This window comes from Schistocerca americana, chromosome 6 (genome assembly GCF_021461395.2).
Source record: "Schistocerca americana isolate TAMUIC-IGC-003095 chromosome 6, iqSchAmer2.1, whole genome shotgun sequence".
NCBI classification, from domain to species: Eukaryota; Metazoa; Arthropoda; class Insecta; order Orthoptera; family Acrididae; genus Schistocerca; species Schistocerca americana.
Window position 1 is genome coordinate 156,979,489 of NC_060124.1, and position 13,392 is coordinate 156,992,880.

At 41.8% G+C, this 13,392-nt stretch overlaps 1 protein-coding gene across 2 annotated transcripts in view; it reads right to left on the reverse strand.

The window, feature by feature from the left end:
* LOC124619299 (transcription factor AP-4) overlaps positions 1-13,392 on the reverse strand; it is an 86,583-nt gene that overhangs the window by 4,515 nt on the left and 68,676 nt on the right. For both annotated transcript variants that reach the window (XM_047145585.1, XM_047145586.1), the window contains exons 3-5: positions 8,023-8,179; positions 7,115-7,392; positions 5,441-5,757 (exon numbers count right to left, since the gene is read on the reverse strand). In XM_047145585.1, the coding sequence (XP_047001541.1) occupies positions 5,441-5,757; positions 7,115-7,392; positions 8,023-8,179 (752 nt within the window). The remainder of the gene's footprint in view (positions 1-5,440; positions 5,758-7,114; positions 7,393-8,022; positions 8,180-13,392) is intronic.

The following is a 13,392-nucleotide window of genomic DNA, read 5'->3' on the forward strand; positions in this document are numbered from 1 at the left end:
ATTTCTGTTGCTACTGTTCTGCAGATGTCAGCTGGCACTATACCCATAATTTGGTAAACTTTGGTGACAGGAGCTGGTCCTAACAAGCCAATCCTGATGCATCCAGTCTCATTCAAGGCTATATCCTCTTATCTGCAGCAGAATACCCAGCACTATAGTGGCACGGCACTTGTACAGAGCACTTCTGGTTGTGAGCCCCAGGTGGTGCCACTAAGTTTACAGATGAATAACGTTTTGCGCAGATGCTTTTAGCTTTGCTTCTTGATAATGATCTTCGACTGTGAGACTATGATCCAACTTTACTGTCAGGTGTTTTGGAGTTTCATGGTGACACAGTTGTTGCTCTCTCCAGACAATAGTTAACTTCCTCCTGGTTTCCCAATTTCTCAGACGAAAGGCACAGACCTGCATCTCTCTGGGATTTGGGTTTATATTGTTATCATAAAACTTGCTGATATCTTCAAGGGTTGCTGTCAGCTTCATCTCTACTTCCTCGATGGTTTTGCCTTGAGCTGCAGTTGCTGTATCACCTGCATAAGTAATGTTCCAGGGTTCATGGGTTGAACATTTGGGTTTATGTTGTACATCAGGGTTGTCAAAACTACCCTGACGGAGACCATTCTTCAAGGCTCTCCATCAGCTCCTCTTATTAAGCAGTGTGACAAGAAAACTGTTTCACTGAAAACACCAGATAAACTGTGTTAAACAGTACCGTATTTACTCGAATCTAAGCCGCACTTTTTTTTTTGTTTTGCAGAGTAAGTGGAAGTTCTGAAAAATTTGGTAGGTGTCGCCACAACTAACTTCTGCCGTCAAATATATGTAGCGCTACACAGGCATGCTTTGCAGGCACAAAGATAAATACTGGCGCCAAAACCTCTGCGTCAGTAAATAAATTAAAAAAAAAAAGGTGGAAGACGAGCTTTTTCCTACGCCCCGAGTTTCGACCATTGCATTTTCATACATTATACAATGAAGTAAATACAAATTCCATATTGTTCATCTTCGAATGTAGCAGCATTTCAATGTACTACGAAAATCCGACTGGCAAGACTGTTCTGGATGTTTGCCAATATGGCCAACTCTACGTTCTGAATTTTTTCCTACCTGTGAGTAGAGATGGTTGCTAACAGGAACTTTCATGAATTGTGAATCACATGCAGTATTCTCTTCACCATAAGAATAATTCGAATATAAACATTTTGCCATGTATTTGTTTCGTGTTTGCTGCTATCTCATTTAAATTCTGTCTGCCTAATAAACTATGAAACTAGAGTGAGACGACGACAAATGCGGAAGAATATACATATCATGTCATGTTTATATTCGTATTATTCGTATGCCTAGTAGTGATACAGTCAGAAATGAAGCACGGCAATTGACTAGATTTTTAAATCTATGATGACTCTGATTTTTGTGCAGAACGTAATGTACTAATGAGGCGTTTACAAAGATTTTCAAACGGAGAAAAATTTTCGCTAAACTCTCGTTCAGAACATCTTCTGTCATACGCAGCCTATTATTTGGTACTTGTTCATCATTATCAAAGAAAGCAGCAGTGTAAGTAACAACAAATAGCAGTCTCTTGCCATTGTTTCGCTTATATATATATATATATATATATATATATATATATATATATATATATATTGTTGTTGTATTGTTGTATATATATATATTGTTGTTGTTGTTATCGTCGTCGCCGACGATTGCTTGTTTATAAGACACTTGTAAATGTGGACGGCACTCTTGGTGCTTCGACATCTTCCGCGAAGGGTAAAAAGAACGAAGTAAGGGGAGTAGTTAAAACTACTCAATTTACTCTTATTAATGGACCTACCTTGTTTTGTGGCGCGAGGTTTAATTTTTCTTTAATGAAGAGTTCTACATCTTCCAGTTTAGGTAATGGGTGGATTACTGTTGCTTTCGTTGCATGTAGTAGTGCAGGGAGAGCTGGTTTGGAATCCTTATATATATATAAGGGTAAAAAAAACGACGAACTGTAGCTGTATCGTCATTCATTTGACCTAAATTGTGTCTCATATTACAATGGATCAACTTTGTTTCGATTTGGAGGTGCGGCCTAAAACTTTTCTCTCCCCTTGAATTTAGAGTCTCAAATTTCAGGTGCGGCTTAGATTCGGGATAATTTTTTTTCCTCGATTTCGAGTCTAATTTTTCGGGTGCGGCTTAGATTCGAGTGCGGCTTGGATTAGAGTAAATACGGTAGTTTTTTTATGATTAAATATTCCTTTCTAATCAACTTCTGGCAGCTGGCTGTCATAGATGGGTGACAGATCTATGAAGGTCCCTGTTTTATCTTTTCCTCTTTCGTATCTTATGACTATGTACTAGATTAAGGATCCAACAACAGCACAACTTTTCTGGGTAGAATACTTTATAAGGTTTTCATGAACATGTTTTAAGATGTGACTGAGGATTAGACTTTCCAAGACTTTAAACAGTTGTCAAAGAAGAGAAAATGCTACGAAGTGTTTTGGATCCTTTCCAGGGTTCAGAACTACTACGGCTTTAGCTTTGCACCAGATCTTAGGAACTTGTAATTTTTAAATGCAGATGTCCATTTAGATTAAGATCAATTGCTGTTACTGGCCAAAACACTTTAATTCATTTTGGTTTAGATCATCGAAGTTCTCAGCTTTACTATTCTCCACAGATTGGAAAACTATTTCCAGTTATTCAATGGTGAAAGCGGAACCAAGGCAATCTTCCACAGGAAGATTTCTTTGGTACTTACTGTTCTATAAGTCTTCCCATTCAGCAGTAATTGACGTGCAATATTACTGGGAGTTACATGACAGGCTTGGCAGAGCATTTGTTGGAGCACTAAAGTTTCCTCAACTGCCATCACTTACTGGTGTTCCATTTCAGGTCTAGTTAGGACACTGTACTACAGCATTTCTCTCTTCTCTTAACTGATACAGCATTCAAAAGATCTTCGTCTGTCTGAATTGTTTCTTCATAGAATCAGTCAGCTTCAAATAGGTGTTCGTATTTCCAAAGGAGAGATCTTGAATTGTGATAGAGTCCAGGGATGTAAGACATTCTGCAGCCCCTGGTGAAGTATCTATGAGAGACAATTCTAATTTGATGAAACTATTATACATCCTTAGGTTCGGTTCAATATTTATGACTTTTTTTTATTAAGTATTAGGCAGAACTTTGCCCACTGTGTTAACTTAAAGTTAAATCTTAAGAAACTGGACATTTTCAAGTTTCACCGTTGCTGCAGCACTGCAGATAATTGGTCAGGCTGAAGGAGAGGCCCCAAAATTTTCTTCTTTGCATGCTGGGCAATGTGTTCACTGACGAAGATGTTACCTGGATTATAACTACCACACCATCACCCACTATAAGAGGAGAATAGCAGCTTCGGATATACATATATACTCTGCTAGCCACCAAGCGGTGTGTGGCAGAGGGCACTATTCACGCCAAAGTCACATCCCCCCCCCCCCTTCTGTTCCACTCGCCAATCGCGGGAGGGAAAAACGACTGTCTGAACGCCTCAGTATGAGCTCTAATTTCCCTTGTCTTTGAATGGTGATCATTGCGTGATTTGAAAGTTGGTGGTAAGAATATGTGCTCTACATCCTCGGCGAAGATCAGATTTTGGAATTTAGAGAGCAATCCCTTCTGTTTAGCGCGTCATCTATCTGCAAGTGAGCTCTAATTTCCCTTGTCTTTGAATGGTGATCATTGCGTGATTTGAAAGTTGGTGGTAAGAATATGTGCTCTACATCCTCGGCGAAGATCAGATTTTGGAATTTAGAGAGCAATCCCTTCTGTTTAGCGCGTCATCTATCTGCAAGTGTCTCCCACTTCAAACTTTCTACGAGATTTGTAACACTCTCACAATGGCTAAATGTACCAGCCACAAATCTTGCAGCTCTTCTTTGGACCTTCTCAATCTCTTGAATCAGACCCAACTGGTAAGGGTCCCATACAGATGTACAATATTCTAAGACTGGACGAACTAAAGATTGTAAGCATATTTTCCTTTGTTGAAGAACTACATCGCTTTAGGATGCTACCAATAATCCACAATCTAGAGTTCTCCTTACCCGTTACTTGAGTAATCTGATCGTTCCATTTGAGATCATTTCGAATAGTCACATCCAGATACTTGACGGGTGTTACCACTTCCAATGACTTGGCGTTTATTTTGTACTCTTACATTAATTGAGATTTTCGCTTCGTTATACGCAGTAGGTTACACTTACTAATATTGAAAGATAACTGCCAGTCATTACACCAGCTACTTATTTTCTGCAAATCCTCATTGATTTGTTCACAACTTTCGTGTGTTACTGTTTTCCTGCACTACAGCATCATTGGCAAACAGTCTACTGCCGCTGCCAATCCCATCAACCAGATCGGTTATGTAAATCGTAAAAAGCTGTGGACCTATTACGCTGTCCTGGGGAACACGATGTTACGCTTGTTTCTGTTGAAGTCTCCCCATTCAGGACGACATACTGCTCTCTGTTTGTTAGAAAACTTTCTATCCAACTGTATATGCCATCAGATAGACTGTAAGCACCTACTTTTTGGAGCAAGCCACAGTGCGGAACAGAGCCAAACGACTTTCGAAAGTCGAGGAATATGTCATCAACCTCGGAGCAGGTATCTAGAGCCTGTTGTATATCATGCACAAACAGGGTCAACTGTGTCTCGCATGACCGCCGTTTCCTAAAACCATGCTGGTTTCTGCAGATGAGCTTCTCAGACTCTAGAAAGGTAATTATGTCTTAACACAAAGTATGTTCCATGATTTTACAACAAATCTATGTCAGTGAAATTGGCCATTATGTGCATCCGATTTTCTACCCTTTTTACAAATTGCTACGACCTGGGCCTTCTTCCAGTCCCGTGGAACTTGTCGCCTTTCCAACGATTTCTGGCAGATGATGGATAAGAATGGAGCTATATTTGTAGCATAGTCAGGTATTAGTATCAGCCCAGTCTGTTCAGGCCATTCTTCGAGATTGTCTCCATTCTTATTCATCTCCCAGTAACCGCAAGATGTGTTATGACAGTTGAAGTCACCTGTGCTCAGCTTGAGATTGAAAATTAGGGTATTCCACAAACTTGAACTCTCACATTTGGTGATTTATACACTGATGTCAACATCCCAGACATTTCCTTTATTTTTGGTCTTGAGTCCTGTGGTGCTCTTGTATTAGTAAAATGTCCAAGATGTTCAATTGCAGGTGCCAGACAATTTAACTTCTTTATCACATGGCATGCATTCAATATTAACTGATATTTCTACGAGAGTTGGCGCTCAGTAATTAATGTTTATGGTAGATTAGCTTAACCAAATTCGAACTAAAGATCACCCACTGAGATCAAAAATGTCACAGCAACTTACAGATTGGGTCAGATTACAAGAAGGATCTGGAAATATAATATGTACCTGGATTGTGGTGTGACATCATCAGAGGCAGCAGGCGGTGACGGAAGTCGTTCTACTTCGACCTTTGGTTCTGCTTTGATGGCAGCTTCCAGAACACTCGGTAACCTCTGTGGCTGTGGAGTTGGGGGTGGTGTCGGTTCACGCACTTGTGGTGCTGGAGGTGGTGGTGGGGGTGGTGATGGAGGTGGCAACCCTAAGATGGGTGACGGGGATCGCGAAGTAACCACTTGTAGGTGTGCAACAGCAGCTGCCGTTTCCTGGAGATCCTGGATAGTTGCACCAATAACAGGGACACTGCCACTGCCACTGGTGACCACCTGCACAGAAAAGTACCAGTGTCACTCCATTTTAGCAACAGAAATATTAAAATAAATTTTTTCGACCACAAAGTTAGCACTATTTCACAAGACAGACGTATCTGCACTTGTTGACATAGGATTCCTAACCCCCCAGTAGTTGTGCCAAGACTCATAACATTAGTAGTTGCTGCAGACTGTCAGTCAGCTTACAGTTTTATAAGTAAAAATCAACACCATAACTTTAAATATACAATTTAGTACATTTAAATTTTAGTGACAGGATGGAATTCCAAGTGTTCCGAAAAAAGCTGATAAGACAATAGGTACACAAAACCTCTTCGTCTACTCCAGCGTCTTGGGTTGTCAGCAGCATGTACTACTAAAGCATGGATACCTCCAATATTCAGTAGGAAATACAGCCATAGGCAATCAGTGAGTGAGTGCAGAGGAGGAGGAGATTAGTGTTTAATGTCCCGTCAACAATGAGGTCATTAGAGACTGAGCACAAGCTCCAGTTAGGGAAGGGTGAGGAAGGAAATCGGCCATGCCCTTTCAAAGGAATCATCCCGGCATTTGCCTGAAACAATTTAGGGAAATCAGGGAAAACCTAAATCAAGATGGCTGGAGACGGATTTGAACCGTCATCCTCCCGAATGCGAGTCCAATGTGCCAACCACTGCACCACCTCGCTCGGTAATCAGTGAGTGTTTCTGCCACTTTTGTCAATCTCTTCATCAATTTTTCATCATGGTGGGTACTGGGTAGAAGTAAAACATTTTTCCTGTTCTTAGGAGTAAATGATACAAGAGTACAACATTTTCTGAATGCAAATTTGAACCCTCTGGATGCTTACTTGGTTTCGTGAATTCCAGTGACAATGCCATTAACTGACCTGTCCCTAGCAAAACAATCTGACATACAGTAACACCCCAACAATAAGAAACTCCTAGAGAAATGAGTATAATTGGCTATAATGGCTCCCTTTTACTGTTTCTCCAGAAGTCAAAAATGCAAATCTTATCAACTGCTGCTGCTTGTGCAGGATAGTCACTCCACTGTTCTTGATTATTTCACCACTGCTGCTCTAAACAAAACAAAACAAAGGAGTAACACAGTCCTGCTGACAACAGGAAGGTACTCAGGTCATGTGATTCCTAGGTCCAAAGAGATGAAAAGAAAGGGAATAAATCCATTCGTGGGGAATGAACATGCGAATACTGCAGGGTTAAAGATAATGTTTAGACTGTACTGCGAAGAGAGAAATTCACTGGATGACAAAATACCAGCTCAAGATGAAAATAACAGGTTTCACACAATTTAACAATGATATTCTGTAGTCCGTTCTGTGTAATGTTTCTGGTAATTATCTACTGACCTGGTGAGGGGTGGGAGATTCATGATGATAGTGAAGAGTAACTTGATGTGAGAGATCCCTCAATTGTTTGGGATACAACTGACTTTCCAGTGCGCGGACTTGGTCCTCTAGACGCATTCGAAGTTTACGCTCTCTATCCAAAGAGAGCCTCAGTTCTATGAGGTCGCGTTCGCGACTTGCTTCGGCTGCCGAAACGGCGGCTCCTCCGGGAACTGGTGCTGGCTCTGGAGACATGCTACCGATGCCTTCATCTGATGACTCACTGACAACGACCATACCTGTAGATAAAATGAGAAGGTGTTGTAGAGAAATACATGCTTTGGAAATACAGTTTCCTAAAATACTGTTCATTGAAAAAATCTTTCTAGGATACATGTTTCTTACGTTTTGTCCATTAACTAATTACTTAATTATTTACTAAATGAATAAACACTATTTTTAAACGATTCTAGACACAACAAATACCTACTGATGATTATGATTAGAAGAAGAAGAAGAACTCTGAATTAAGAACACTTGTTTTATGAACAGTCTTAGTGAAAGCCAGACATTCATGACCATTATAAACTAAAGTAACTCCATCCAGTTTTAATAACTATACGGAAACTTTCATTTTCAGTTACTATTACAACACTGCTTCCCACACGTCTGGCTCTGAGCACTATGGGACTTAACTGCTGTGGTCATCAGTCCCCTAGAACTTAGAACTACTTAAACCTAACAAACCTAAGGACATCACACACATCCATGACCGAGGCAGGATTCGAACCTGCAACCGTAGTGGTCGTGCAGTTCCAGACTCAAGCACCCAGAACCGCTTGGCCACACCGGCCGGCCCCACCCGTCTACATCAAGTTCTGTCAACTTTAATTCTAGAGTATTACAATACCAACCAAATTTATACTCACTCGATTCAATTTTCCTGCGCTTGACTGATGCAGTTTGCTCATGCTGACCCTCCTGCCTATTCAGTAACCTTTTCAGGTGGCAATTCTGAGACAGTAGGCTAGTTTTTTCCTGTTCTAATTGGTATATATACTCTGCTGTCTGCTGAAGGATGGCAGCCTAGAAAAATGATAAAAAAATAGGTCATAAATTTATGGATCACAGAAAATAGAAATATTTGCAACAGCATCTTTTTCACGAGTGGTAAAAATTTCAGAAAGTCAATTCAATTGCTTTATAATCTCGAGTACAATACACCAGTATGAAAAATTTAACATTAAAATGATATACATGAAATAGGTTAGTACCAGAACTGATTAGGAGGTACTAGGTACTCCACAGTACTTCACAACACGAAGTTCACACTATATGGATGAAAGATGCATTCTGTGGCTGTCTGTAGTTGTATGCCAGATTTTTCGTTTACCATTAAATGGCAAGCATGTTCGTGCTCAATTTATACACTGTTTTTATTATGTTTTTTTTTTTTTTTACTGTAACCTGTAAATTAATTTACAAACCCTTGAAAACCAATTGACTTTTAAAATAGGTCCTGTGACACTTCATAGTAATTCCCCTTAGACACCAGCTTTTGTTTAATTACTTTTAACATCAGATGACTGCCGAGTATCGATATAATGCAGCTGTCAGCAAGACGATGCAGCTTCCATCTAAACTGGACACCTTTTTTTAATGATCTTGTGTTAATGGCAAAAGACTTCATTTCTGCTTCTGTACTCCACAAGCTACCTGGCAGTGTGTAGCAAAGGCTACTTTGTGAAACATCGTCAATTCCCCATTTCGCTTGTACCAGTCGCACACGTTTGTACAAAGAGTTACTGCTGGTAAACATCCATGTGTGCTCGAATCTCTCTAATTTCATCTTTGTGGTCTTTCGCAAGATATATGAAGGATGAAGCAACAAATTGGTTAACTCTTCTCTCACAATTTTAAAGTAGACCATACTACGAGGCAGATTGTGTCTCTTGCAGCATCTGCCACAGGAGTTGAATGACCATCTCAGTGCTGCTTTCGTGCTTACTAAATGAACCTGTAACAAAATGTGATGTTGCTCTTTGGATCTTCTCTATTCCTTCTGTCACTCTTGCCCGGTAGAGATGCAAGACCGATGAGGAATATTCAAGTAATGAGTTTTGTAAGCCACTTCCCTTGTCGATGGGCTGCACTTCGTGAGGATTCTTCATTTTATGTGGTTGTTCCACTTCAAATCAACCCGTATTAATATTCCTACAGACGTGGGAGTAACTGCTTCCACAGACTGCTCTGTAATCGTGTAATCATACGGAGGGTTTTGTCACGCCAGTCTGTAAGCCTTCTTGAACTTAGAGAGAGCATGACGTGTAGAGGAGAATATTCTTAGTACATATAGGAACGATGTGGTGCGTCAGGTTGTGCCCACGGAGGAACAGCTGTCTTAAGAGGTCGCAGCTGCACTCGCTGTAGAGGCAGGTGGCTGCTTCCTCCTCCTCCTCCACCTCTCTTGCCTTTGCCAACAGGTGTGAATCTCCTCTTCACTAAAGCCCCCCCCCCCCCCCCTCCCCCCAACGGTTCTGTTACGCATTTGTTCGAGATCGTCGAGACTATTAGATGTATGTTTCGAGCACTCCAAACCATGGCAAGCTACAAATAATTATTCTCACTTTTTAAAATCAGAAAATTATTAACTGTCGACATCGCATTCGTTCTTGCCAATGAATAAAAAAGGAATAGATTTTCAAATTTTATTACATGATAAAACGAGAGAATTTTTTTTGTTTAGCTGGCCCATTTAATGTCGCCATCGAATAGTTGTACCTTTTCGGTTACCAAAACCAGAGAGGTAATGAATCCACTATCGTGATTACTTGTGACAGGCACGATTTGAAGCGCATGGGTGGAAACCGTAACCACAGCTTGATAACGGATTATCGCTGTGAATGATGCAAATACAGAAAAGCTATTTTCATCTGTCTTCAACTTTCTTGGTATCTTGTATTTCGGCTTAGTCCGAGTCTTCGTGTCTCGACATCCACGCGGCAGGTGTTCGAGGCTGTTGAGGAACCAGATACTGGTCCTCGGGTTCAGGCTTAAAGCCAAGCGGCGGGACACAGTTGCGAGGGTCAAACCGCGGCCTTCCGCCCAGCTTCAGTTGCTCGCCGGACCTTGTAGGGCGACCGCGTCACATACATGGCGACGCAGCGCTGCCGTGACCCCACGCATCCACACAAGGGTCTGCAGCTCAATGGCTAAGGTCGTATAAACGAAGAAAACGTCATGTGAGAGTCAGAAACGACGTGTTTTTTCAGAAACAACTACACCTTATCACACCGCAAGTTTGTTACCTGAACAATGGAAGAGAAGTTGACACAGAGTGGGCACTGAAAAATTAAACGGGGTGTTCCGACAATTTTTTTATTTTTTTTAAATTTTTATTCTGTGAATAGGCACACAACAAACGACTTTACCTGGACACACGGTGTACTGTAAACATTGTGCGGAATTCACTAAACTTATGAACAAGTGACTTTCACAACACAGCTGCCGCATATTTCGAGTACAACCATAAACCATTAGTAGCCGTCATCGGTCGAATATCATCTCGTGGGTGGATGTTAAGGGAGGAGTCAACGAGGAAACCCAACACGGGTTTCAAATTTCTTGTGAACGTAATAGTTCATGGTCTCAATAAACCTGCGTACATAGATTGTCTGTGTTTTGGTTACCATGTTCCGCGAGCTACCGCAGACCAGTTAAACTAAGTTTATTATCGTCGCTCTTATACAGTAACATTTTGTAATTATATTCAGGCATTATGTTCAATTGAAGTAACGCGGTATGCGGCAGCGAATCCAAATAGGACACACTTTTAACGCGACTTCAACGGTGCACGTGTAAATCTAGGAGATTTGAAATTGCCCTATAATTCTGCACGAAATCTACAGCAGAAAGTAGTATCGCTCATGTGCGTTGCGCGTAAGTATCTGACATGTATCACTACGTGGTAAAGGTCTACTCTATTAAATCGTGCTCAGTGTCTTGGAAATTTCCAACTATATTTCAGCACAAAATTCAGAAAAGTGTGCGCCGTATTTGATTTGATAATCATTCCGCCCTCCGGGAAAAACACACCTCTCACGCTGCGTCTGTTTCCAGCAAGGCAGCGGCGGCCCCTGTCAGAAGAACTCTGCGCACCGCCGTGACGACTGAGTGACACGCCGCGTGTCACAAAGGCGGCTGCGCCCCACCCTTCAGGGGGCAGCGAAAAAAATACGGGCCGCGCGCCGTAGCGGCAGGTCAGGGAGGCCGGGCACAGCAACTCATTCACGCCGGCGACGCTCGGCTCGACACGGCTGTCCGGCTGCACCCCACGCCCACACCCGGCCGAGGCAGCCAGGAGATTTTTCCGAACGCAAGAATCAAGCGCACGCGTTGCAAAGTAACGTAATGATCTCCTCCGTGGCAACCAACATGTGTTCAGAAGACACCGATTACGTGAAACCTAACTCGCACTTTTCTCACGCGACTTACTGAATACTCTAGATCGAGGCAGGTCAGTTAGATGCAGTACTTCTAGATTTCCGAAAGGCATCAGCACCACATCCTCGCTTATATGCAAACGTACGATCGTAGAGGTCGTCAAGTGGAATTTGTGGCTGAAATGAGGATATTTTAGTAGGGAGGGTGCAGCACGATATCTTGGATGAATGTCAACAGATGAAGCTAACCTCGGGTTTGCCCCAGGGAAGTGTGTTAGGACCCTTGCTGTTCATGTTGTATGTTAATGACCTGGGGGACAATATTAAGGGTAACCTCAGACTTTCTGCAGATGATTCAGTTATCTACAAGGAAGCAGTCAGACCTTGATAAGATTTCGAAGTGGTGCAATGATCCAGCAGCTTGCTTCTTTAAAGGTTTGAAAATGTCAAACTGTGCAATTCACAAAAAAAGTTGCATCCTACGAATATAACATTAGTTAAGTCTAACATGGACTCTCTAAACTCGTACAAATACTTGGACATAGCACTTCGTAGGGGCATGAATTGGAATGATCACATAGGCTCAATCTTTGGTAAAGCAACTTGCAGACTTCGGTTTGATAGAATGCTGAGGAAATGCCGTCACTCGAGGGAGATTGGTTACAAATCACTCGTCCGGCCCATTCTAGATTACTCTTCGAGTGTGTGGGGACCCTCACAAAAAAGTGACAACGTATACGGAGAAGAGCAGCACGAATGGTCAACAATATGTCTGACCGGTGGGGGAGTGTCATCGAGATTCTCAGCCATGCATTCAACAGTGGTTTGCTGTGGTACAGATGTAGACATTTCCCGCAAACTTAGTTATTGACTTTTTCCTTACCCACCTAACGCTGCAGCTACGTAGATGCAACGTACATGGCAAACACGTGGGCGGTTTCGCACATAAATAGGCTTCAGGTATATGTAATTCAGTTTCTCTAATAAAAATGAACGTGTGGCCGGGAGGCCCCATGCGGGGAAGTTAGGCCGCCGAATGTAAGTCTTATTTCGGTCGACGCCGGTGATGAGGATGAGGATGAAATGATAATGACAACAACACAACACCCAGTCCACGAGCGGAGAAAATCTCCAACCTTGTTCGGGGCGGATGTCCCATGACGCTTGCTGTAGTTCATCGCTGATCCATTCACTCATATTTTTTTAAAAATTACAGAGGGCAGATAAGGCTCTGACCGAACACGCTGAGCTACCGTGCCCACGCCACGCAGCTAAGCAGACGGACAGTTTTTCTGATGTTGGTACACGTCAGATAACGAAAAGTTCGTCGCCAACACAATTGCATCCTATATTGTTGAAGGTTTATTTGGGGATCATCGTTTTAATTTCAACAATAAAACATGCTCATATTTCTCTTTAAGTCCTATGTGAAGGTCATCACAAGTGCCACAAAATTACATATTTAAGCTCATATGGTACTGGATAAATGACATTTAAAGACTTATGAAAGATTATTGCATTTTCACAAGAACTTACACTGAAAATTCTGGGCGCCAGTTAATCAATCTGCATTGAATGCACACTAAAAATGGATCTTTGCAGCATTTGGAGAACATTATGCAACTGATTTTGTGCGTTGGCTTGACACTGTAGCTGAAATGAACGCCCACACAAAAAAACAATACAAGTATTTTATAGAAAGCATTGCGTGAATAAACCAAAAAGGGCAATATAAAGTACTTGTCTCGCCTTAAAATAGTGTTACACAGTTATTTTTTATTCTCTTTTTGTAGGGGTGGGGGCGGACTGAGGGCAGCGTGGCTCCTTGTGGTGCTTCACAGTACGCAGTAATTTAGT